Genomic DNA, 26,447 nt, shown 5'->3' with positions numbered 1-26,447 from the left:
GCTTGGCAGTGTGGCCGTTACCCCCGAGCGCGTTCTTCACTGGGCGGAGATGGTTTCCTGATCAAGCAAGTCTTCCACGTATCACAGAAGCGCATCCAGTGTCGAATTCTCGGGTCTGCCCCTTGTTGGTATTCCAGTCTCCGAGCAATAGGAAAGAAGCAGGACCCTTTACCTTGCATTGCATCCTTTCGTACAACCATCGAATCAGAAATCCGGTATCCAACTCTTGAGCTTGCCCTCCCGCATGAGTGAGGAATTGACCTCCGCTTTTGGGTCTAGTCTCCTCCAGGTCTACAATTACCCATGCGCGAATCAACTGCAACCCGAGATACCCGTAATCCGCGTTTCACCTCCGTTTTTCCGGGTGGGCAGAGCAGAATGTTGATACATGCACTTTAAATCCGAGTTGATGATACCTTCTAATAGCAAACGGCGCCCAATCGCAGCACCCGACCCGTAATGTAGGTCTTTGACAGCTTGAATGAGGTACCAACATCGTAGCCCCGGCACAATTTACTGAACGAGTTGCTTGCTATCTGTACAATCAAAGAAGCCAGTGTCTACAACAGAACTCTAGGATCAATAAGATCAATTGAAATCACGCCGGTGAATATGCCATTTGAATTCCAGTCAACCATATAGTTTGTATTGATTTGAATCGCTATAGACTTCAGAACTCTGACCTGGAAGCGCAATTCCTGGAGGCCTGCCGTTTGCTTAATTGACCTTGGCCTGGCCCAGGTTACTGATTTGGTTGACGCCGTCCTGGAGCTTGCCGTTAGGCAGCTTGAAACGGCACAGGACACCAGAGCGTTCTTTCACGTTATTGTCGCATGACAGACTGGTGGTTGCAACACAGTTCAGAGCACCACCGCCTATCAAATTCCAGCATTGTCAGCACTGCAGTGAGTGAGGGAGGGACAGAGACGTTCTGCATATGCGAATACTGGGAAGATAACTTACATGCCGCGGGGCCTCCTGGTACGCACTTGCCGGCAGCTCCGGCAGCATCAGTGCAAGCATCTTGCTTCAGAGACGTGTTGGGAATACAGCAGTTGCCGGTTGCCTTGGGCTTGTTCTGGCGGGCCTCGAGAACGAGCGAGCTGCGTTCGACGTTACGGACACCCTCGACATCAGCGATGGCGGCCGAGGAGACGGCGGCGAGACTCAAGAGAACAGCGGTAATAGAGAATTGCATCTTGGCCGATGGGCGTGAAGGATGAGTATTCTAGTGTGGAGTCGTCGATAATAGTGTTTAGTGAATGTGGCCGCGCAGCGGAAAGAATGGAAAGGCGATTTGCTGAAGAATAAACAAGATAGACTGGGAAGACTGGCTTAAGGAAAGAGGGGAAGAGGGCCAAATTGAGGCGCCGAGGCTTTCTCTTTATAGGACCTTAACGCATGATTGTTTGTTTGCGAGGGGTTCGGGATTATTCTCCTGAGCCCTACGATGCTGGGTCCAGCGGTCGATCATGGGGACTTTTCGATGCGCTGAGGCAAGCCAGGGCTAGGTAAGGAGCCTCATTGTCAAGGGACTATTCGTCGCTAATGTCGAGGCGGCCCGAAACCTAGGCTACCCGTCACCGAATGAATGGTTTGATGCTTCAGTGATTGATGGGACTATGCCCCAAATGGACGAATTTCATCCCACTCGGGAAACTTGAGACGAGACTTGACGGGAAGCGTGGTGGGGATGGGGGCGCAACAAGCAGCTCACGTTTGGTTCGTCTCGAGTTCTGAAACCGTCTGAGAATCCCCGTGTCAACACCGAATGAGGCAATGACAAAATGGGATACGAGACTCTCGCACAACTGAGTAATTTTGATCAGACTGTTCCGCTCAATTCAAAAGGGTCTAAATTTGCTTGTAGGCAAACCGTTGCCGAACAAACTGTTGCAGCAACGTCGCATGTCTTCAGCTATTTGGTCTGTCAGCACAGGTGGGAGCATACCCTGGTCACCTGCTTAAACTCCAAGGCATTCCGAACAGTGATTGAATCTGTTCTCAATTAAGCATATCTGATGCAGACAGGTTTTCTAGATATTTAATGAACTGACTTAACATCCTTGGGGGTAAGTCGCTGGGGGTTCACATGACGACCACAGACAGACCATCAGAAGATGCATCTTAGCCGTGAGATCTGCGAGACATCGCCATGTTCCATGAAACTAATCCAATTGAAAAGAAATGAATACTCTTATATCCCTGCGACGTCAAGAATTAAGGCCATAAGATACACATCAACTACCAGTAGCCTTAGCTTCCAGCTTGTGTTGTTGAATCAATGTTAGTGCGGGGATATAGGTTAAGCAGCCGATTGATCTCAGAGGGTGAATCAGTCGGAATTGTTGTTGTTTCAGTTTCATCCGATGCTCATGTTTAAAAATCAGATGAGTAGGCTGATTTCTTAAATGAAAGCTCGAGGCTTTCAATCATGGAAGCTTCTGGAGCGAAATGCCGGAATTGGATATCAAGACGCTTATGGAACGATTAGCTTGTAAACATACTTCAATGCTATTAGCTGACTAAGGCTCGAATAAGTTCTTCCTGTAGCTGAATCAGTTGAAGGCCATATCAATCATCTGAATGTCTGGTTAAATATTTTTTTATACGGGAAGAACGGCATTGAGTGAGCTTGAGAATACCTAAGATATCGATGTGAGCTGTTGAGGAACAGTTTATCTATCCCCCTCTTTATTCGTTGTTCCAGACCATATAAAACATACGGCGCATTTGAAGTATACTTGACGATCGCTTTGGGGATGTAAAGTCAACGTCACTTGAGCATGATGTTTCACTGCTTGGTCTCAGTTCTCACAAGCTTAGGTTAGATGACACTACATGTAGACAGCGGAGGAGAACATAACATGCGTTCAAGAAATTACATACTAGGCCGGACACATACATACATCGTTCCAGCGTTTTTTGACCAAGAACCTTTGATCAACGCGGAGTCTGGGTTGGGCTGTCGCATCGATACATGTAGCTTCAACTGTCACACGATTTACCAGAGCACAGACAGTCTGAGGAAATATGATATGAATTGACAAAAGGTAGAGCTTTCGTTCTGAAATATTGACAAGAGAATTTTATACGCTCGATACAGGCGGCCGTGATCACACATCAAAAGTCTCCATCGTATTCGCTCACACCAATGCGAGTACTGTTCATGCTGAATGCACCAGGGCATGGGCCGTCATTCGGATCAGCCCTAATTGAACATCAAGTCAGCCCATATGTCTTAGAAAAACAGAAATCGTGTATGTGCTGGAGTAGGTTTCTTACATGTACTCCCAGTTGCTGTAGCGCCTTCGACCACCGTAGGTGCAGCTTGCCTCTTTCGCCATACCATCGACGCATTCGTTCAGATCAATAGTGCGGTCGGCATCAGTTCCAATATACTGGCAAGATGAAGTCAGCTTGAGTGTATCAGAGATTGTCCAGGCCCTTATAACTAACACTCAATTCAAAATCCCATCTTGTACGGAGGTCATCCATGTAGCAGATGGTCTTAGTGTTCTTTCCGTTCTTCTCGAAGGTTCCGATCAACTTTTCGCAGGCGAAATCAAGACGAGGACCCCCGTCGAGGTTGTAGTTGCTCTCCCTTCCCCCAGGGAAACACGCGGCGGCGGTCAAAGTTGCAGAGCCAAGGACGGCGATGAGGAACTGGTTGATTTGCATCTTGAAAGAATGACTTGAATAATGAAGGATATGTGAATGACGTGGTGATCTGAAGAACGAATGGCGATGATCGAATTGTCGCAGACGTTGGCAATAATGTTTTATATGCTGAGTCTTGATGTCTTGGCTTGGAGCTGAGTTGGCGATGTTTGACTGGAGGTCCAAGCACGATACAGCGTGACAATAATAGCTTATTAAGTTCTTAATTCTACTGAATTGTTTTGTTAAAATCCACTTGTTGAATGACCACAAATAACGTGGAAACCTGCATGACTTCTTACTGGAATGTTTGAATGAGAGAAAAACGAATGTTGTCCTACACTGTGCCCGATAGTGTGGAAACCGCCGGGGTTATTGTTTGGACGAATAAATCGAACGGAAAGCTCTTTGTCGTGATGAGCTTGGACATGCTGCGCGACGGGACGGACTGGCCAGTAATATACAACACTTGAGCTGTGAGAACCAAGCACTTCCCGGTCTTTCCGGCCCCTGTGCAACCCGTGATGGTTGAGTCCAAGAGTTTAAAAAGCTAGCGTCAGTCGGCGCAATAAATCAGAAACGAAGCCTAGCGCCTTGCCCGAAATTGCTTCAGGAGCAGCCTCTTCGTATCTGGCTGCTCGCCCGCAGACTGCCACCACACGCGGTGGGGCTTGATCGGTTTGGTCGGTACCGTGAAGTCCAGACCTTACCAAAAATCATCGTTTTCCTCGCTCGAAATGCCGAAAACGACTTGAGGTTCCACCATACCTGAGAAGCTGCGCTCGCTCGGCCGAAGAAACCCTTGGCTGCAGGGGTATTGAGGAGGTTGAGTCGTTGACAAGACCGCGACTGAGTATGAGTAGCCCAAAAGGTTCCGCTGTACAACCGTCGACTTGCGGGTGAACAAGACATAACAATACAAATAGCGATGAAACTTACTCCATGTGATTAGCTTTTGACCACATTGTCAATTGTCAGACAATCATCTAGTGTTTCCTAGGTAGAAAACCTCCCAGTCTCGGGGTTCGAGAAGCTGAAAATGGAACAAGTGGAGACGTCGCCAGGGGCACGTACTGCAGAAGCGAGATTGTCGAAAAAGCTTGGCTTCGGATTGACACAACCGAACCTGGCTGATCCACGTCCGGGGAGAAGCCCCGGTGACAATCATGTCCACGAAGTCAGCCGCACGCTGGACCAGCCGTGGTTGACGTATCTTCTAGCGCATGTTTCTTCTTTCAATAAGAGCCAATAAATAAATGCAATACGCTGCGTAATATAATATAGCTACCCTTATAATCTAGTTATAGATATCTCACTATACCTATATTATTATATTATAGCTAGGAATAACTTAGCATTTTATTTTAAAAATCTAATATTATTTAAAGCTAATTCTTAACCTCTTTAGTTAAGAATCCTTAGTAAGTAGTATAGGTTTAAGTAGTATAATATAGCCCTACTCCCTAAGATAATATATAGATATATAAGTAATATTATCTATTATTCTAGAATAACTATTCCCCTATTAGGTTACTTATCCTAAGTAACTCTAGCTTTTACTCTATTTATACCTTTACTTATATAAAAATTTTATTATATATCTTTTCTTTTTTAGTTTAGCTATTATAATTTTTTTAGCTTAGCCTTATATTATTATAACCTTTTCCTATTTTTATCTTTTTACTCTTTAATCCCCTTAAAAACGCTAAAATACTAAAAGTTAGCTACTCTCCTAAGTATTAAAGCGGTTTAGAGGTATATAGTAGATAATCTACTATTACTTATAGGTTTCTAGCTAGGTATATTTAGGTATATTTAACCTCTTCTTTAATAGTTTATTAACTTATTACTAAGAGATTAAGAGTAATTATAAGTAGATTATTAATACTTATTATTAGACTTCTAGTTAGATATTATTCTCTTACTATAGACTTAAATATAATTTTAATAATACTATAAGTCTTAAGATAAAGTAATAATCCCTTAGTAATATTAATATAATTTAGTAGCTTAAAACCTTATTCCTATCTATCTTTTTATAATTAATACTAGCTTTATAGCTTAGAATTCTATTAAGAAGAGAGCTTATAACTAAACCTTTAATTTATTTTATATTTTACTTTTAAGTATAAAGTAAAACCCTAAGGTTTTAATCTATTTTTATAGCTTAACTTATTATTATAAACTTAATTTAACTCTTAATTAAGGTTTTAAATTAAGCTATATTTTATTTATTCTTTATTATTTATAATCTTTAGTTTTATTAAGAAATTATTTAGGTTAAATAGGGGGAAATAGTTTTTAAGTTTTTTTTTTTATATTTTAATTTAATTCCTTTTTATTTTACTTCTCTCTTTCTTAAAGAAACCCTAGCTATATTAAATATTAATAGTCTTAAAGTTTTTAGGGATCTAATAGGGAACCTTTTAATAATAAATTATACCTCTTTTTATTATTTTATTTACTTTTTAGCTTTTTATTTAGCTTTTTATTTATTATAATCTATAAAGGCTTTTTTAATATTAATTAGGTTTTTAGTTAATACTTAAGAGTTATACTCTAAAGGCTATTTAAACTATTTAATTAAGTAATAGGTCTTATTATCCTTTATATAATAGTTTATAATTTAATTAAGTTCTTATTTATCTTTACTCTCTTTTAGATCTAATATAAATAGGGGTTTATTACTTTAGTTATTATATTATAGTTTTAAAAGGCTTATATAGAAAATATTATATAACTATAAGTATTATTAAAGTAAAGCTAAATAATAAGCTTATTTTCCTATATAATTAAGTATTCTAAAAGGATTAATATACTTTAAAACTAATTTATACTATATTATCTTAAATTATAGGTTTTAAGTTAATAAGAAGACTAAAGATCTAATTAAGAAAATAATAAGATTATAATACTTATTATAGCTTTTTATTTATTGTTTTACTACTTTTTATTAATATTCCTTAAGGTTTCTCCTTACTTAATAGAGTTTCTTAAGGCGTTTAGTTATACTTTATACCTCTTTTATATTAATTTTATCTCTAAAATTAAAGTAAACCTTTAGCTAATAGCTTATAAAAGCTTTAACTAATAAAACCCTAATTATTAAGTTTTAATTATTATTTACTATATATTAAGCTTATAAAAGTAAGTTTATTTAGTTTACTTTTTAGTAATAAAAGTATTATAAATATTATTCTAATTATTTATTAATAGCCTCTATTTATTTATTTATTTAAATATAAAATATTATTAAAAGCTTTTATTTTATATAGTTATAATAATAAAGTTTTAACTAGAATTAGCTTATAAATATTAAATCTCTACTAAAGATAATACCTTTAGGTATAATAAATTTAAGTTTAATCTCTTAATAGAAAATCTCTATTAAATTAATAGATATTATATTAATATTTACTATTATATAAATATAATATTTTATATATCTATTTATAATAATTAATATAATATTAATCTATATTATTTTATTAAATATAAGTAATAAACTTATAATAAAGTTTATAGAGACTTCCTTAAAGGGATAGCTTAATTAAGGGAGAAATATTAACTCTCTATATAGTTAATAGGTTTTTACTTTTAAACTTAAGTAAATAGTATATCTCTAGATATAATCTTTAATATCTTAATTTATATTAATTTATTTAAATTTTCTTTAGATTAACTTTACTATCTTATCTATTTTAAAGTATTTAGTTAGTAGATTATTATAAAATAAACTTAAAATTATTTATCTTAAAGTACTCTCTTAAGAGATAAAGAGTTTATCCTTAAAAAGTAATAATTTATTATTTATTAAAAATTAATATAGTTTTAAGAGGTATTTTCTTAAATTTATTTAATAATTTATTAACTAAATATATTATTTATTTAGGTATCTTTAATAAGGCTTAATAATAAAGTAGATATATCCTCTTAGTAAATTCTTTTATAGGAGGATACTTTTTTTATTTTTACTCTTATAATAGCTTAGATTTAACTCTTTAGTAATTATTACTATAGGACTATATCTTAATATAATAGGTTTACTTTTTATTATAAATCTAAAAGAAAGTTAGTATTTATTCCCTTTTTATTTATATAATTTAAATAATAAGATAACTTATTAATAGGGTTTATCTTTTTTTAATAATATCTTATTATAAAGTTATAAGTAGCTAAAAGTATATAATAATATACTTAATAGCTATTTAATTTTAATTAAGATATAAATATCTATAAGTTTTAATAATTAATTAAAACTTTAATTTTACTTATAGCTCCTTTAATATAATATTATTAATATTTAAAAGACTTAATAATAATAAGTATTTTCTAATTAGGGGTATTATAATTTAATTTACTATCTTTAAATTTATAAAACTAAAAGGCTATTAGATATTACTATTTATTTAGCTATTATTAAGAGAGAATATTAATAATAATAAAAGCTAATATATTTATTTTAATTTATATTTTTAGAAATAGATTAAAATAATATAAAAGAGAAGCCTTCTAAAAGGTATAAATAAGCTTTTAAAATACTAGCTTTTTAATAAGAGATAATAATATTAATTTTAATTTCTTTTTACTTTTACTCCCCTTTAATAAGTCTATTAGGGGTTTTATAATTTTAAAATATTTTTAAATAAATTATCTATAGAAGTTATAGAACTTTAAGAAAATCTAAACCTCTTAATAGGTTTTTAGCTTTAGCTAAATAATAATAGCTTTAACTCTTTTTAGATCTATCTTAATATTATCTCTTAATAAAATAAATCTTAAGAATTTAACCTTTATTTAATAAAAGATATACTTTAAGGGTTTAATAAAAAGTACTATTTCCCTTAAGTATATAAAAACCTAATATAAATACTTTATATAGTTTTTATAAGTTTTAGAGAATATTAAGATATTATTTAGATATATTATATAGATTATATCTATAAGCTCTCCTAAAGCGTTATTCATATATATTTAAAAAGTAGCTAATAAGTTTATAAGCTCTATAAATAAAATATAAAACTTATATAAACTATATTAAGTTTAAAAAGCTATCTTTTATTTATATCTCTTTTAGATATAAATATAATAATATATATCCTTTAGATTAATTTTTAAAAAGTATTAAACTTTTATAATTTAATCTAAAAGTTTTAAAATTAAAAGTAAAAAATAATAGTTTTTTATTATTATTTTATTTAAACCTTAATAGTTTATAATAAAATATTAAGATTTATCCTTTTTGGAGATAAATATAATAAAAGCTTTAATAAAGCTTTTTAAAAAGTAAATTTAACTTAATTATAAGAACTTTAAAAGATATTTCTATAAAGCTATAAGTTTATAGGGTAATAAGGGGTAAATAGGCTCCTATAGAGAGCTTACTCCCTCTTTAAGATTAATAGTATAATCTAAAGATTTAGAGGGAGATAAAATATCTATACTCTTAAGAGTTAAGATATCTTTAAAGAAATTTAGTTTCTTTAGAATAACTTAAACTCCTAAATATAAGTTAAATTCCTTTTTTTTTTTTTTTTTTTTAGAAATAATAAGGGTTTAAAAAGCTAAATAATAATAAAGATTTAAGCTATCTCTTTAAAAGCCTATTTAATAAAGTAATAGGGCTAATAAATCTTTTAAGCCTTTTAGTTTATTTTAAATTACTATTTCTTATTTCTCTTTTTAAAATAAATATTATAATCCTCTAATATCATTATAAATAAGAGTATTAAGCTTTTATTTTAATATAAGTTATAATGAATAGCTATATAAAGCTTTATAAATTTTTAATAAGCTCTTTAGAAATTAATAAGAATAAGGGGAATAATATATACCCTATAGGTTAATATAATAAAATAAGAGATTAAAAATAATAATAAAAATATAAACCTTATAGTATTAAAATAAAACTTCTTTATAATTTAAATAGATATAATATTATATTTAGCCTCTATATTAAAATTAATATATATTATAATAAGTAATTATTAGGTTTTAATCTATATATCTATATAGAAATAAGATATAGTTTCTATCTTTAGGTTAGAGAGAGAAAATAGGGGTTTTATTTCTTTTTAATTAGTTTTCTTAACTTCTATAATATAGAAATAAGAACTAATTAAATAAAAGTTAACTTCTCTTTATTTTTATTTACTTTTTTTATAATAAAAGGGTATTAATTTAATAAATAATTAGAATTACTATAAGTAAAGTAAATATAGAGTTCCCTAATAGTATAATTTACTCTATTTTTACTTACTTTAATATTCTTTTTTATTTTCTCTTTAAAATAGAGAGACTTTTAAGGGGCTTTTATAATTATAATAAATAGTAATACTTTATTTTTATAGATCTTTTAATAAGGATTTATATTTATACTTAATATTTAGCTAAATAACTCCTTAATATTATATTATTATTATTATTATTTCCTCTTAAGTCTTAAAAAAGTTAATAATATTAATCTATATATACTTCCTTAAGTTATTAATTAATTTTATATAAAACTTAAGGGTACTCTCCTTATTTAGCCTTAATATAAATTCCTTTTTTAAGAATTAAAAATATATATAGAAGTCTTTTAGGTCTTAATTACTCTATTATTATATAGTAATAATTTAATATATAATATTAGATTTTTAATACTAAATATCTTTTATAAAAGTCTTTATTTATTTTATAAAGAACTAGTAGTTTTTAGTATTAACTTAATAATCTATTAATAAATTATCTTTATAAAGGTTTTAATAGCTATAGTAATTAGAATTTATATAGTTTAGAGTAACTACTATCTTCTTTAAATCTTTTTAAAACTATTTAAATACTCTCTTAAAAGCTTATTTTAAATTTTATAACTATTTAATATACTTTTAATAGTTAATCTTTAATATAAATTTATTAATATTCTTAACTTTAATATTAATATTATTATTTAAGAAATAACTTTAATAATAAAGCTAATAAGCTAAAGTTATAATAAGTTATTATAGAAAATTTAACTCTAACTAAATTAACTTTAATTAAATAATTTAGTTTATTATTATTATATAATTATAATTTAAAATTTATTTTATCCTTTAGTCCTCTTAGGAAACTACTCTATTAAGTAGGAGATCTTAATTTATAAGCTTATTATCTTTAGGATTTATTAGGAAATCCCTAAGGCAATTAGAGTAAAAGTAATATCCTTACTCTATATTAATAAGATTAATATTATTTATATTATAAGTAGCTTATTAAAGAAGAATTAGAATTATTATTATTTATATTATAAGTAGCTTAATAAAGAAGAATTAGAATTATTATTATATTATAGCTAAAAATAACTTAATACTTTATTTTAAAAATCTAATATTATTTAAAGTTAATTTTTAACCTCTTTAATTAAAAATCTTTAGTAAGTAATATAGGTTTAAGTAGTATAATATAGCCCTATTCCTTAAGATAATATATAGATATATAAGTAATATTATCTATTATCTTAAAATAACTTAATAAGTATATATTTAATATTTAATATTCTAAAAGAATAAAACTCTATCCTAATAAGCTCTATAGTATATATAATAGTATATAAATAGTCTTACTCTTAAGGTTAAAGGGGGTAAAACCTTTATAAGGGATATTAATCTATAAGAGACTATCCCTTCTATTAAGATTATATTATAACCTTTATCCTTTTATCCCCTTTTCTATTAACTTAAAATATCTTCTTTTTATATCTCTAGCTTTATACTAATTCATATTAATATCCTTATTAATATAATTATAAACTTTAATTATTATTTTTAACCCCTTAATAATATTAAAAATAACTACCTCTTTTACTTAAAGTATATTAAAAAGACTTTTAAGATATATTATATTAAGAATATTATAATAGATATTATTCTATTAAATAAATAAATAATTTAGAAATATTATATTATTTATATAATATTATAAAGGTATTTAGACTAACTTATAGCTTAAATAGTATTTAGAATAAAGAATAAGTTATTAATAATACTCTATATATTATAATATAGTAAGCTATATAATAACTCTAAGCTTAGTCTATTTAATACCCTAGTAATAGTGGGATAATATATAGAGGTACTAGTTAGGATCTAGATATATTAGATATAAAGTTAGTAGTTTTAGATATACTAGGTATAATTAGGCTTAAATTAATCCTTATTATTAAATAATAGCGCTAATATAGGAAAGGTAATATATAATTTCAATAAGAGCTAAGAGAGTCTAGCGACTGACAAGACCACGTTTTTAGACCTTGTGTAATGATACCGAGCTAAGTTTGGGTACATGCAGTTGATTTGATAAGGTAGGAATCGGTCCTCGGCATCCAAATGTTATTACAAAGGGGCAGTCCAATGTCGGGAGAACAATGTCCGGGAGCGGCTATGCAGCTAGGTCACACAATTCATGCTTGGCTAATAGTGAAAACTGGCGAATGTGATGCCAATTAGATGCAAAATACGTGAGCGTTTCGGCCGATGTTGGAATCAGACACTGGAAAATAGCAATTTTGACCATTGGATGACGGAACAGCGGCGATCCAACGGTTAACAAACATTTCAACCCTTGCTTCCGAATAGTCATTTCCGAATGCATCTTTCCGACTGATCGGAATGAGTTCTCGGGGCAGCAGTCCAAGCCCCAACTGAAACCCGGAATGCCGGGTGGAACTCCGTGTCCGTGGTGGGGCCGAAACTTTCCCATGAAGTCATACGGTTCCTGCGGCCGGACTACTCCGAACAGTCTAGGAGCATGACCAAGTCGGCGGAAAACTTGACATACAAATGGTCCCATGAGGTCATGCTAGTCCGTCCTATGGCCGGGCTACTCCGAACAGTTCATGAGCATGGCTAAAGTGGCGGAAAACTCGATATCCGAACGGATCTATAAGTACATGAACGAACATTCCCAGCATTGAAATATCTTTGTGATTTTGAGCTCTTTTACTCGTCCCCACCTGACATCTCTATTGAAGGAAGCTAGCCTTCGACAGAATCAAGAATCATGAGAATCATTGCCTTTGAAGAGCACTACAAGCACCCGGCAATCCACGAAGCAAATCGCGGACACCCCATAGAAGCGGTGTACAATCATGTTCATAAGGCCACTGGCGGCCAAGGAGACGACTTTCCCCCGGGGATCAGAGACCTTGGCAAAGGCCGGATCGCTGATATGGATGCGGCTGGCATCGACATCCAGATCCTCTCTCACACTGTTCCGAGTGTCGAAGGCCTAGATCCTTCCATCGCAGTGAATCTAGCCAGAGAGGCCAACGACTCTGTGGCGGCTGCCACCGCGCAGTACCCAGATCGCTTCCGTGGATTCGCTACGCTTCCAATGTCGGACCCTACGGCAGCTGCCAAGGAGCTCGAACGCGCAGTGGATGAGTTGAAGTTCGTCGGCGCTCTAATCAACGGTCACGTCAACGAACGATACCTCGACGATAAGTTCTTCTGGCCTGTCTTAGAAACCGCCGAACGACTAGGCGTCCCGATCTACCTGCACCCACAGGCGCCTCCGAAAGGTGTGGTCGATGCCTACTACAGCGGATTCGCGCCGCCTGTGTCCAACGCCCTTTCCCTTGCGGGCCTCGGATGGCACATAGACACAGGTGTTCACTGTATCAGATTGATCTTGAGCGGTGTCTTCGACCGGTACCCCAACCTGCAGATCATCGTGGGTCACAATTTCGAGGCGCTAGCGTGGATGGCGTGGAGGGTCGACTATTCGTTTTCCTTGGAAGCCAGCGCTGGCCTGAAGAAGACCATGAAAGAGTATCTCAGGGAGAACTTCTACGGTGGAATTCTTGCAGGCGAGTACTTCGCGCAGGAACCCGGGAAGATCGACCCTAGCTGGAGTTTGGCATACAACGCTTACCTCGGTATGGCAAATGTCATTGGGACTGATCGCATCCTCTTCACGAGCGACTATCCATACGGCAATATCAAAGCCAGTCGCCAGTTCTTGGATGAGTTGCCCATCAGCGTCTCGGATAAGGAAAAGATCGCTCACCTGAATGCTGAGCGACTTTTGGGACTGTGAAGTGGACTGCCTGGAGTTCACGTGTCTTGTTATACATCAGACAAACCACTATCATGACGAATTCGCATGAGAAAATGACTTCTTTTCTTCATTGAAGCTTTCAAGGTTTCCATCGCTTGACCAGTACATGCATCACCACGTAAACCGTTGTTCCAAATCCTAACATGCCTGAGATGACGCCGAAACCCATGAGATATTTGGGGGCATCGTCAGTCGGGAAAAGGTAAGCCCCATAGATCTGCGCTAGGTTTCCTAAAGCATTCATCAACGCCAGTGCAATGGCGCGGACCTCTGCATCCATGCTTCCGAATGTTGAGCTAGCGAAAGACAGCGACATAGCATTGGATGCCCAAAGACCAGCAGCCATGAGTACAAGGAGCACGTAGCGAGCCGTAAAGTTGTACACAACGCAGACTATGATGGATGTGATCATGCTAAATGCAAGCCATCCGGCGATGACCAGTCCACGATGATCAGGTATTTTGTCTCCGAAGTAGCCGCTGATGGCGGTGCAGACGAACGCGAAGGCGTAGATAGGAACCTATTGATTACATGGTCAAGATTTACAGACAGTAACGTCAGAGAGAAAGAGAACCTACAGTCATATACTGTGCTTGGACAGTTGATGTAAACCCCAGTCCGTTGACTAGAGTCGGGTAGAAGTAGGATAGTGTGGATGACCCAACGATGACCTAGGATCATGTTAGTCTCGCTACGATAAAGAGGGATATCAGTGGTTGGAAAAATTACCATGTATCCGAAGATGAACCCCCAAGTCCTCCAATCTCTCAGCGCCAGCATGAAGGATTGGCTCTTGCCTAACTTTTCATCTGTTTCGCGGACGGTAACATTATCTTGTTGCAGCCTCGCAACAGCAATCGCTCGCTCTCTGGCAGTCAGTCTCTTTGAAGTGGCAGGGAAATCGAGCAGGATGAACGTGCAAATGCCAGCCCACCCGACCGTCGCAACGCCTTCGACGATGAAGAGCCATCGCCATCCACGTATACCATGTGCCCCCTCCAGGCCGCTGGTGATGGCGCCTGCGAGCAGTCCCCCGAATGCTCCAGACAGAATTGCTGCTGACATGAAGACCGCGAAACGCTTCGACTGTTCCGTGCGCCGGTACCAAGACGAGATGATTAGGAGTATGCCCGGGGCGAAACCAGATTCTGCGATTCCAACAAACACCCGAAGTACGATGAGGTGGTGGTAGTGCTTTACGACAGCCATAATGCATGTGAGAACGCCCCAAATGGCCATGATGGCGGGGAGGTATAGGGAGGGTCGGGTTCGGACAAGAATCATGTTCGACGGCGGCTCGAAGATAACATAGCCGACTGGATATGGTCAGAGGCTTGCTTTGGGTATTGACTGCTGATTGACGGTTGAGAGTTTGACTTACTGAAAAATACAACTAACACGACACTGTATTGAGCCGATGACAGGCCGATGTCGTCTGCCATTCCAGCAATCTTCGCATTGCCGATGCTGAAAAGAGGGTACGATTAGAATTGAATTCAGTGCCGTAGGTAACGAGGTTTACTAGCTTGGTTCTGTCCATATATGACAGAAGATACATGAACCTAGCGGGAAGTAAGCAATGGAAATCATCAATAGTGTGTATCTTTCTCGTTTGGTGTTTCATACCAGATAGTTGGCATCAGGAAGAGATCAATCTTTTTGACGAGAGCCTTCTCTTCCTCCTCTGTCCAAGTGATCGCCTGAGTCGGGGATTCAACATGCTCCGGCATGTTGCCTTGTTCTTTTTGGTCGCTGGCCTCCATGCTCGTAGACGAGGAATGACGACGTGGAAGCATGTTTCTTTTCGGTACCAAACGTCGAACAGGGAGAAACTTGCAAATATTGCAGAAAATGGCGGCAACTCCCTCAAGGAAGATTGGAATAGTCAGGGTGCAGGAAAGGAATTCATTTTACTTATAAGCTTGGCCCTTCAAGTCCTACCGGGCGTATCATTCGACCATACCACAGGGTAAACCTATTCCATACCCGAGATCCTTTGCCTTGGGTCAACCTCCCGGAGGCCGCATCCACCATGAGAACCGTTCGTCCCCGCGAACCCCGGACGGGACTAGAACATCATCCCCAGAATCTGGCTCCCCGGATTTTGAGGATGTTGGGGTGATCCTAGACCGACCATGTCAAGGGAGGTATATGCTCTGTGGCCAATCAAATACTCTACCGAGAAACACCACCAGCTTGTGCCTCGATGCGAAGACGGATGGAGACCTCGACGCGAATCAAGGAACTACTAGATGAGCGACAAAAAGCGAAACACTTTACCTAATGTCCCTACCTGGGTTCGTTTGCATGATGCAGAAAGTAATCACGTTCTCAACGAAAGAGCGATATCCCCGTAGCGATGTACAATTCCTCGCCGACGCAGGCGCGACCTAATATAGGATCGGAGCGGGCGCCGGGTACACCGGAGGATATATCACCGCGGAACGATCTCGCAGAAACGTCAACTTCTGAACGTCTTTGCATTACAGACCAGTCCTTCATCATTGATTCATACGTACAACTAAAAAGCCATTACGCCAGACTCCTTCTTTCCTAGCCAATGATGTCACCAAGCGCAACATCAGAAGCCCTCTCTATCCAACCGGAGAATGGAGATGGAACTGCCTCAACAACACAACCAGTGCCAGCCCCTGCCTTATCCAACGACTCTGAGTTTCTCAACACCCAGCCAGGCCCAGACCACGACTGGAAGATCTCGTTGAAGAACAAGGTTGTGGCAATCACTGGCGCCAACAGGGGTATCGGCCTCGGAATCGCGGAGGTTTGCCTGGCAAATGATGCTGCGGTAGTGTACTCTCTCGATCTCTTCGAGCCAGATGAAGAGTTTCAAGCAATCCAGAAGGCCAACCCCAAGAGAATTCGCTACATACACTGCGACGTCACTTCCGAGGAGAGCATCACGTCAGCCATCGATGCTATCGTTGCAAATGAGGGGGCAATTCACGGTCTGGTCGCTAATGCTGGAATGACGAAGGTATTCTATCCAAGCTAACACGTCCTACACCTAGTACTGACCATTCCTAAAGCACCAACCCGCTCTCAACTTTGACCGTGCTCAACTAGAGCAGCTGTTCAACCTGAACGTCTTCGGCGCCTACTTCTGCGCGACGACGGTAGCCAAGCGCTTCATCGAGCTCGGCATCAAGGGGTCCATCGTCTTCACGGCGTCCATGACCTCGTACCGCCCCAACCGTGCGGCCCCGTCTGCACCATACGGCGCAACGAAGGGTGCGGTGAGAAACATGACACATACCCTGGCGATGGAATGGGCCAAGCACGGCATCCGTGTCAACTCCATCTCGCCCGGGTTCGTCAAGACGGCCATGACCTATTTCGTGGACCAAGCACCTGATTGGAACTTGAAGATGCAGTACTATGGAGGCATGCCTCGGTTGGCCGACCCAAAGGAGCTCGGTGGTGCCTACGTGTATCTGTTGTCTGATGGCGCTTCATACACCACGGGCATAGATATTCCTGTTGCTGGAATTGTTGGGGCTTGGTAGTCAAAGAAAGTCGAGACCGAGTGCTCCCGATAGATGATAGAAGAGAACTCCAAGTCTCATTAAACAACTGAGATTTGTCCCGACCGTTCTAGGACTCAATAGTCGGCGTGCATGATGCATCGTGACCCACTGCCACACGATTTAGTCAGAAACCCTCCTTCCATATCCTTCCCAATTCCTCGGTCAGCCCTTTTGATGGGAAGTTGCTGGCAGCTACTGATTGTTTCAGTAGCCTCAGAAGTGCCGCCTGCTTCTCTTCGTTCTGGGCACATTGGCCGACTAGAAGGCCCAGTCACAGTCAGTATTGCAAAATCACCATCCAATGACATTCATCAACGACTGACCTGCAAAGATAACCTGCACATTCAAGAAAGCCATAGCACAATCACTCTGTTGGCAGGCCTCCGCTATGCCGCACACATTGCGAAGGCTCTCATTGAGAAGTCGCTGTCTTCGCCTGTAGACATTAAGACCACCCGTTGATGGTTGGGCTAGGAGAACCATAGACCGAGCAAAGTGGTACATCTGCAAGGCACCAGCGTTCCGTGGTGGATGGACCCAGATGGGTTCGAACACTTTTATCGACGGAGGGTCTCCAGTCACCGCCTCGGTCGAAGATTGGCCGTGCTGATGTGAGTTTGGTGACGATAAACTAGGTTGACTCCCTCCGGAGCCGACCTCTACATCTCCCGCCCCTGATATGGGAAAGAATGAAGAGGGTTGTGCTTCTCGCCACTCTTCTAGCGACCGTAGAAGACGGGTTCCAAGGTCCATTCGCTGCTGAAGATCGTGGATTGATGAGGTTGCGTCGTGAGCGGCGTATGCCACGCATTTTGCCGCGAGGAACAGAATTCTACTCGCGAGGTCGTCTGGTGAGAGGTCCTGCAGAGTCTTTTGGGGTTGAAATATCGTCAGAGTTCGACGGCCGGATCTAAACGCCGCCCATATGTCTTGTCGAATCCACTGCCACCATACTGCTCTCCTAAAGCTATCGGAAGACTCTGCGTTGTTGTCTTGAGAGCGTTGAATCCAGAAAGAACCCCTGAGGTGACGTTCCCAGTCACCGTTGTTCGAGGCGGAGTTTGAGTCGAACATTTCATAGGTGCTGATCATGATCGACGTGGCTAGAATCTCGTGAGAGTTGGCGTAAGACGGGTAAAGCAACGTGTGGGATAAGTACTGCAGTGTCTCGTAGTAATACTGCGTCGCCACACGAGCTGATTCCTCGTCTGCTGGATTGCCCTCAGCGGTGTCTAGAGAGGCGGGTTGACCAGAACAAGGGTGATGAGGATGGCATCCTAATGACTTGTGCCTGGCCGCAACGGCCAAAACAGATTTCAATAACCCAATGTTGCGGACGGCAAGGTGTGGAACGATGTTGGTAAAGTGGCGGTCAGGGTCGAAAAGATCGAGGATGGGGCCGACCACCTCGACATAATAACGAAGGTAGACTAGTTCGCTTGCAGATAACTCAATGTTCGCCGCGGTATTCCATGGCGGAGTGACGGGTACATCATGTTGACCGAATGTTGATCGATTACCGTTATTCTCATTCTCTTTCGGTGACTCGGGCAGAGGAGTTTGTCTGCGGGACAGGGTGCTCTCATCAAAGACCCAACGGACTTCTCCATTGGGCAGGCTATTCAGCCTCTGAAGATTGTTGATAGCATCCTGGGCGAGCAGATCATACCACTCGAAAGGTGATATGTTGAGCAAAGACGTTTGACTCAATGCTAGGGGCGAGAAACCAGGATCTGTGTCGGTAACGTTGGGTTGAAGACCATCTTCAACGCCGAGAGGTCTTGACTGGCCAGTCGGGTTGAAGGGTGACACGAATGATGCGGCGAAATCTGTCGGTAAAGCAGTTATCGACGTATTCTCAGCTACTGGAGAGGATGCAGTGACAACATCAGCGCCTAGCCCTTCCGGTTCCGAGACGTCAACCGAGGTTTCCTCACGTTGAACATCTTGGCCCGGAACTGAGACGGTGGAGGCGGAGCGACGGTGATTCTGTGACTCCGGCTCACCATCCTGAGACTGTGCATACTGACAGTCACGGTCTGACTTGCAACATTGGGCACAGCGCGGCTTGCCTTCATCGCACTTGATTCGCCTTCTCCGGCATGTTAAGCTGCGTTCGGCATGATGTTAGCCAGCGAAGCACATCGTAGTTCCACTTTGTGAATCGTACGATTCTCGGTAAAGAATCTAGCCAGAAACACTCACCAGCCAGTGGATGTTCGCAGACCGCGAGCGCGGGATGGTCGGACTCGTCGCGGGCGTCCATCTCGCACCGGGGTCGCGACTGAGGAAGCCGTCGACCTCCGCCTGTTGCCAGTCGCAGTATCCATTGATCGATCTCGCTTCGAGGAACATCAAACTTGTGGCACGAACCAAGGGCTCATGGATGCCTCATCGGGTCCTCGCTGATGACGCCGAGGAAGGTGGATGAGATGGGCAAACGAATAAGCCTTCGTCTCGAGGCAAAGCCGTTCTTTATGTGCTCTTTAGTGGGGTCTTTAGACCGCTATGAAACCCCGCCAGGGCCCGGTATCGTGCATATCCCCCCGCAAACTGTCCGCAAAGATCATACCGGATTATGTAGGAATGGAAACATGAATTGCGCTGAAGTGAAAAGCTCTTTTGAAGGAGAGAATGTTTGTGACGGATTTCAAGGTGTATATATTGTGCGTGGCGATATTGCTGAGGAGGAAATGCTCAATCAGCTAGAAGACATGCTGTTCTCAGTAAGGTACATGTGCTGACATGACAGCACCCCCAGGACTCATAATAGGTAGCTGCTGATTTCGTGCTTCAACCGCGAAGCTTCTGTGATCATGATGGCTTATTTTGATGACTCTGTTAGACAAGAATACGGGCTAGAGACACGACATAGACCTGCTTCGAATCATATCATAGTCGGACTGTCATTGCATTTCATACGTGCTTGTCCTTCTCTCAGGCCATCGCTTCACGTACAAACATAAAGATCCACATGCACTGGTGTCCCCGAGACGAGACCACATCTGTCTGCTAAGATTTACTCGCGTCGAGTCGCGCTGATACCTCCATGCAGACTCAACTGGAGCTCGCGTCGAAGATAGCTTCACGATGTTAGATCATCGATCTGCCGATGTCAATTCTAAGGACATCAATGCCAATTTACCCTGATGTGATGTCGCATCGACGCCAACCCGCACGACAGTCAACGCGGGGTTCGTCCCAGACCAGAGCTTCCGATGCGTACGCAGCTAGTGACGAGAAACCAAAACTCGTTCAAATACAGCGAATGGGTATAAGGACGGTCTTCACGCTACCAGAAGACTCATAGATACCAGCCAGAGTTTATCAGAGACTCTTTCATTGTACAACACCAGAACTTTTACATCCCTCACTATGGCCCCGTCATTGGAACTCTATGAGAAAGCCACCCAAAGCTTGCCCGTCAAGCCCAACGTCACTAACACCCATGGCGTCCCCGCAGTGACAGACTTCGAGTTCGAGAGCTCCGACAAGCATGACCGAGTTCTGAAGGTGTTCCGCGCATTCATCGCGGATCTTTGTCAGCAATTCAATGGAGGCCATCCAGGGTAAGATACAGACATTGTTCGCGGAGATCCATACTCGAAGCTGACATGTGCCCAAGCTCTGCCATGGGCATGGCCGCCATCGGCATCGCCTTGTACAAATATGTGATGAAATACTCCCCCAGCAACTGCGAGTATTTCAACCGAGATCGTTTTGTCCTTTCTAACGGTACGTAATTCCTATGTCATGTTCAAACGCATTAAAGACTAATCAGACTGAAGGTCATGCTTGCCTCTGGCAATACCTGTTCATGCATCTCGTTGGTGTCAAGAGTATGACCGTTGATCAGCTCAAATCATATCATTCCGAGAAAACCGACTCCCTGTGCCCCGGCCACCCCGAAATTGAAAATGAAGGTGTCGAAGTCACAACAGGCCCGCTCGGACAAGGTGTTGCCAACGCAGTCGGCCTCGCGATGGCGACGAAGAACCTCGCCGCCACATACAACAAGCCGGGTTTAGAAGTCGTGAACAACATGACATGGTGCATGATCGGCGACGCGTGTCTTCAAGAGGGTGTCGGTCTCGAGGCGGTTTCTCTGGCTGGCCATTGGAAGCTCAACAACTTGTGCATCATCTACGATAACAACTCCGTCACTTGTGATGGTACGGCCGATGTTGCGAATACGGAAGATATCAACGCCAAGATGAGAGCAACGGGATGGAACGTTCTTGAGGTTCTCGATGGAAACTCCAACGTTGCTGGTGAGTTGCTGTGCCCTATGGCGATGAAAATGTGTAGATGGATCTCGCTTACGTTTCCATTCAAGCTATTGTGAATGCTCTCATTGTTGCACGAAGCAGCGATCGCCCAACTTTCATCAACATCCACACAACCATCGGCTTCGGCTCAGTCAAGGCCGGCGATGCGAAGACACACGGTGCCGCGCTCGGTGTTGATGATGTCGCAAGCATCAAGAAGACCTTTGGTCTCGATCCTGAGGAACACTTCTCGATCCCCAAGGATGTCTACGACTTCTTCGGAGATGTCGTCGAACGGGGAAAGACCTATGAGAAGGAGTGGTCCGAAACTGTCCAGAACTATTCGGAGCAACACCGCGAGCTTGCTGCCGAGTTCAAACTCCGCGTCGAGGGCAGGATGCCTGACGACTGGACCAAGTATATCCCTAGCAAGGACCAACTTCCCACCGCACCGACATCATCCCGCAAATCGGCTGGCCTCGTGGGCAACCCTCTGGGCGAGAAGATGAAGAACTTCCTCATTGGAACCGCCGACTTGACGCCTTCGTGTAATGTCGCATACAACCAGAAGGTTGACTTCCAATCTGTAAGCTCCCCAAGTACCCAGCTAAACATATCTTGTACTAATCATCACGCGCAGCCGGAGCTCCAAACGGCATGCAACTTGAACGGCAACTATACCGGCCGATACATCCACTACGGCATCCGAGAACACGCCATGTGCGCCATCTCGAACGGCCTCGCCGCCTTCAACAAGGGAACTTTCCTGCCCATCACCAGTTCCTTCTTCATGTTCTATCTATACGCCGCGCCGGCCGTCCGAATGGCCGCTCTCCAAGGCTTGCAGCAGATTCACATCGCAACGCATGACAGTATTGGCACTGGCGAAGATGGGCCGACGCATCAACCCATCGCTCTCCCTGCACTCTACCGTGCCATGCCTAATACCCTTTATATCCGTCCTTGTGACTCGGAAGAGGTCGCTGGGGCGTTCATTGCCGCCATCAACGCTACCGAAACACCTACCATCATCTCTCTTTCGCGTCAAAACTTGACTCAATACCCTCAACATTCGTCTCGCGAGGGGGTTGCCAAGGGCGCATACGTCTTTGTAGAGAGTGAGGACTTTGATGTCACTTTGATCGGCGTCGGCTCAGAAATGGGCTTCACCATGGAGACCAAGGGCCTCCTCGAGAAGGAGGGTATCAAGGCACGGGTTGTCTCCTTCCCTTGCCCCCGGCTCTTCGAACAACAGTCTCGCGAATACAGGCACTCTGTTCTTAAGCCGAGAGCTGGCAAGCCGACGGTTGTGATCGAGGCATACGCTGCGAATGGCTGGGAGCGATATGCCGATGCGTCCTTCTCGATGCGCCGGTTCGGCAAGAGTTTGCCGTCCAAGGCGGCGTATGATTATTTCGGATTCAAGGCAACGAGGATGGCGCCCAAGATCAAGGATCTTGTCGAAGAGGTACGGAGGGATGGTATTGAGATTTTGCGGGGTGACTTCAGAGATCTCAACGGGTCATTGGGTGTTGGCTTTGAGCATTGAAGAGCTCAAGGAGGACTATGTAGTATATTGCATCACCGAGAATGGAAAGCCCCAATATGACTAGCAAGAAACTGCAGTGGCATCTCATCAATCTTCTGAAGAGTCCCCGAGAAACAGTCAAACAAAATCATACCATTGAACATAGCCAAGCTTCCCCGCGTGTAGCCTAAATGCAAGAAGCTTCAGGGGCGGAGTCGTATTCTCGGGGTACCCTGTCTTCCTCCGCACTCACCCCGCCGCAGATCCCTCACAAGCACGCAGCTCCTGCGCGTCAATCATTCTCAAGGGCATGATACCTCTGTAATTACTCGGGCTAATTGTGTGCGCAACCGACGTCACAAACCAGAGCGCTGGGAAACGGGAGGGGCTGGTGCAGCTTGCGGCCCCGTTTCTCCCGGCTCGGCCTCCGTGTGGAGGAATTCAGCTCAGGAGTTCTTCCGGGTAAATGCTACAAAACCAGGCCAGGAGAAGCACTCCGGGCACTTGGGCTGTAGCAGCGGTTGTGGGACAGAAGCTGTAGCCATTTCCGTGCTCTCGTGATGGATCTGAAGACACTACTTTGCGCGGCTTTGCTGCCGTCGCTTGCCTTGGGCAATATTGATAGGTGAGCTCAGGATTTGGTGAGGCGAGTCTGACATGTGCTGATTGGTCGAAGACAGCGGATTGTTTCCCAGTTCAATGTTGTTCGCACAAGTCTTATTGACAACGAGACGACCCCGTTGCAAGTTGGAAACGGCAACTTCGCTTTCAATGTCGACAACACGGGCATGCAGGTGAGATCGCAGCAATGCAGCAGCTGTTCTTATTGCTCTACCATTAAAACTAAGTAAATTCCAGACCTTCTTGCCGTTCAACACTTTGTCAAGTTGGGCGTGGCACAATGACTCGTTGCCAACGAACGGGTGAGAAGGACCTCGTCTTACAGCCGCCCTCCATTCTGAATACTGACCGAATGCTAGGGAAAAGCTCAGCGACTACACCGGTGTACCCAGATTGACTCACGGCCGAAACGTTTCTTACGATATTCCTGACTCCAAGCTTCCGGAAGTCTCCCAGTGGCTGATTGGCAATCCCAATCGCATCAACCTGGGCCGCATCGGCCTCAAGTACAAAGGTGACACCCTCTCAGCAGACCAAATCACCGACCCGAAGCAAGAGCTGGAGCTATGGGCCGGAGTCATAACGTCAACCTTCAAGGTCAACGGCGAGTCGGTGAAGGTCATCACCCAAGGCGACTTCGAGACCGACGCCGTAACATTCCAGATCGAGTCGAAGCTTCTGTCTTCGGGTGACCTGAACGTCGAACTCGACTTCCCATACCCGCCGATTCACACGACCAAGTACAAGTACGAGGTCTTCGCTGGTGTCTATGACTTTCCCCTCAACCACACGAGCCGCATCGTGAAGAGTTGCGGGCGGCCAGACCTCGCTCACATCTACCACGAACTACAAGAGACCAGTTACTACGTCAACCTCAGATGGCCTGCGAATTCCACCCTTGCGCTTTCCAGAGACGAGCCGGAAGGCTCTAGCAAAGTCACCGCGCACAGGTACACGTTAGCCGCCTCTGACACATCGACAAGCTCCATCACGTTCACCGCGCACTTCTCGCCCGACCGCCAAGATCCCAAGGCTCCCTCGGAGATCCAGACGCGCAGCATCGTTGGGTGGCATGAATACTGGAGCGAGGGTGGTTTTGTAGACCTCACTCTGTCATCGAACCCCAACGCCACTGAGTTGCAGAGACGTATCATCCTGTCTCAGTATCACGTTCGGGTTAACAGCGCCGCTTCGGGTCAGTCACCGCAAGAGAGCGGGTTGATGAACAACGGGTGGTACGGTCAGTCAAACCCCCCATCGGATGCAACGTTGGACGGTCTCGTTACTTACTTCAAGCAGGCAAGTTCCACATGGAGATGGTCGTATGGCACAACGCCCACTGGGTAACCTGGGGCCGCAAGAAGTACTTTGACAATATCTTTCCTCAGCTTTATGAAACTCTTCTGCCGTCTTCTTTTGCAAGGGCCAAAGCAATGGGATGGGAAGGGGCTCGGTTGGTCTTCCGCTTCATATCTCAGAACGACAGGGACTTACACGTATCGTCAGGTGGCCTAAGATGACGGAGCTCATCACTGGTGTCAGTTCTCCGGGTGGCATCAATGGACTGCTTCTTTGGCAACAGGTGAGACCCATGCCAGCTCTGATATAGGACCGTTACTGATCTTGACAGCCTCACACGATGTACTTGGCTGAATTGGCATACCAATCATCTCCCACGGAGGGAACCCTCAAGCGTTGGGATGAGGTCATCACCGCCGCGGCAGACTACATGGCTTCGTATGCCTGGTTCAACGAGAGCTCTGGTCACTACGACTTGGGACCACCGTCAGTTCCAGTGAACCCGGACCTTTCGAAAGCAACGCTGACTTTCTGAGATAGTTCGTACGGTGTGACCGAGAACACACCACCTCTCGAGACGGTCAACCTGGCGTACGAGGTGAGCTCATGTATTCAGACATGGATGAAAAAGATGGTTGACATTCTCGCAGGTCGCGTACTGGAGATACGGACTGGACTCAGCACGATCCTGGAAGAAAAGACTCGGCCAGCCCGTCCCCGAAAAATGGACAACCGTCGCCGAAAACCTCGCACCTCCTCCTCAGATTGATGGGCTATATTCTGTATACGAGGGGCTGAACAGCACTTGGTGGAACGACCCCGCCCTCAACGGAGACCCACGAAGCCTCATCATGATGCAAGGAATTCTCCCTGATACTCCCGCCGTCGACCCTGCTGTCGCCTTGAAGACCGCAGATAAGGTGTGGGAAGTCTGGACGGACCAGAAGATCCGCGGATGGGGAAGGCCGGTCTTGGCCATCAACTCCGCCCGGATCGGCAACCCAGAGCGTGCTATCTATCACCTGACGGCGTACAGCTACTGGAAATTTGATGACGCCGGGTTTGCCATTCGAGGAGGTGATGGTAAGTCTACGTTCCGTGTCCCAGCTGCTGCTTGTTGCTGACTGCTGTCTAGGCGGTACTCCTCCTCCCTTTATGCCTGGCAATGCCGGATTCCTCTACGCAGGTAAGTTCTCCACACGGCTTCGGGTCAGATCGTCCCTAACAACATTGGCAGTTGCATACATGGCTGCCGGGTGGCAGGGCTCCGAAGGCGATGCTCCTGGCTTTCCTAAGGATGGTGGCTGGGTTGTGAAGCACGAGGGTCTGCAAAAGGCTCCGTAAAGGTGCTTGACCATTTTCAACCGAGCAGAAATAGTCTTAATTAAGTCCACTTTGTAATCACAATAATGTTCGTTTGCAAGGCTTACGTGGAGACTCAATTAT

The 26,447-nt window shown here is 42.2% G+C and overlaps 7 protein-coding genes across 7 annotated transcripts; 3 read left to right on the top strand and 4 right to left on the bottom strand.

Annotated features, from left to right (window-relative positions):
• Window positions 1–717: 717 nt before the first annotated feature.
• Window positions 718–1,198, bottom strand: CkaCkLH20_02434 (uncharacterized protein; the record flags this gene model as incomplete). Its single annotated transcript, XM_038885153.1, has 2 exons — window positions 718–875; window positions 964–1,198. 2 exons carry the CDS (start codon window positions 1,196–1,198, stop codon window positions 718–720), a joined length of 393 nt encoding a protein of 130 aa, XP_038749941.1.
• A 1,925-nt stretch (window positions 1,199–3,123) lies between these two features.
• On the bottom strand, window positions 3,124–3,681 carry CkaCkLH20_02433 (uncharacterized protein; the record flags this gene model as incomplete). The annotated part of the gene is made up of 3 exons (XM_038885152.1): window positions 3,124–3,211; window positions 3,286–3,401; window positions 3,460–3,681. The coding sequence occupies 3 exons, from the start codon at window positions 3,679–3,681 to the stop codon at window positions 3,124–3,126; spliced, it is 426 nt and encodes a 141-aa protein (XP_038749940.1).
• A 9,000-nt stretch (window positions 3,682–12,681) lies between these two features.
• CkaCkLH20_02432 (amidohydrolase 2) lies at window positions 12,682–13,719 on the top strand (the record flags this gene model as incomplete). The annotated part of the gene is made up of 1 exon (XM_038885151.1): window positions 12,682–13,719. The coding sequence occupies one exon, from the start codon at window positions 12,682–12,684 to the stop codon at window positions 13,717–13,719; it is 1,038 nt and encodes a 345-aa protein (XP_038749939.1).
• Window positions 13,720–13,819: 100 nt separating this feature from the next.
• CkaCkLH20_02431 (vitamin H transporter) lies at window positions 13,820–15,503 on the bottom strand (the record flags this gene model as incomplete). The annotated part of the gene is made up of 5 exons (XM_038885150.1): window positions 13,820–14,260; window positions 14,319–14,411; window positions 14,470–15,056; window positions 15,122–15,207; window positions 15,367–15,503. The coding sequence occupies 5 exons, from the start codon at window positions 15,501–15,503 to the stop codon at window positions 13,820–13,822; spliced, it is 1,344 nt and encodes a 447-aa protein (XP_038749938.1).
• A 797-nt stretch (window positions 15,504–16,300) lies between these two features.
• On the top strand, window positions 16,301–17,264 carry CkaCkLH20_02430 (uncharacterized protein; the record flags this gene model as incomplete). Its single annotated transcript, XM_038885149.1, has 2 exons — window positions 16,301–16,735; window positions 16,788–17,264. The coding sequence occupies 2 exons, from the start codon at window positions 16,301–16,303 to the stop codon at window positions 17,262–17,264; spliced, it is 912 nt and encodes a 303-aa protein (XP_038749937.1).
• A 145-nt stretch (window positions 17,265–17,409) lies between these two features.
• On the bottom strand, window positions 17,410–19,640 carry CkaCkLH20_02429 (zn 2cys6 transcription factor; the record flags this gene model as incomplete). Its single annotated transcript, XM_038885148.1, has 4 exons — window positions 17,410–17,543; window positions 17,609–19,301; window positions 19,369–19,395; window positions 19,491–19,640. The coding sequence occupies 4 exons, from the start codon at window positions 19,638–19,640 to the stop codon at window positions 17,410–17,412; spliced, it is 2,004 nt and encodes a 667-aa protein (XP_038749936.1).
• Window positions 19,641–20,660: 1,020 nt separating this feature from the next.
• Window positions 20,661–26,345, top strand: CkaCkLH20_02428 (transketolase; the record flags this gene model as incomplete). Its single annotated transcript, XM_038885147.1, has 15 exons — window positions 20,661–20,854; window positions 20,911–21,020; window positions 21,074–21,556; window positions 21,622–22,139; window positions 22,194–23,021; window positions 23,762–23,875; window positions 23,940–24,004; window positions 24,062–24,942; window positions 25,002–25,155; window positions 25,209–25,284; window positions 25,333–25,487; window positions 25,542–25,599; window positions 25,652–26,084; window positions 26,137–26,187; window positions 26,239–26,345. The coding sequence occupies 15 exons, from the start codon at window positions 20,661–20,663 to the stop codon at window positions 26,343–26,345; spliced, it is 4,227 nt and encodes a 1,408-aa protein (XP_038749935.1).
• Window positions 26,346–26,447: the final 102 nt, after the last annotated feature.

Source organism: Colletotrichum karsti, assembly GCF_011947395.1.
Source record: "Colletotrichum karsti strain CkLH20 chromosome Unknown Scaffold5, whole genome shotgun sequence".
Taxonomy (NCBI): domain Eukaryota; kingdom Fungi; phylum Ascomycota; class Sordariomycetes; order Glomerellales; family Glomerellaceae; genus Colletotrichum; species Colletotrichum karsti.
Note: the sequence above shows the minus strand (reverse complement) of the source record. Positions and strands in the feature narration are given on the sequence as shown.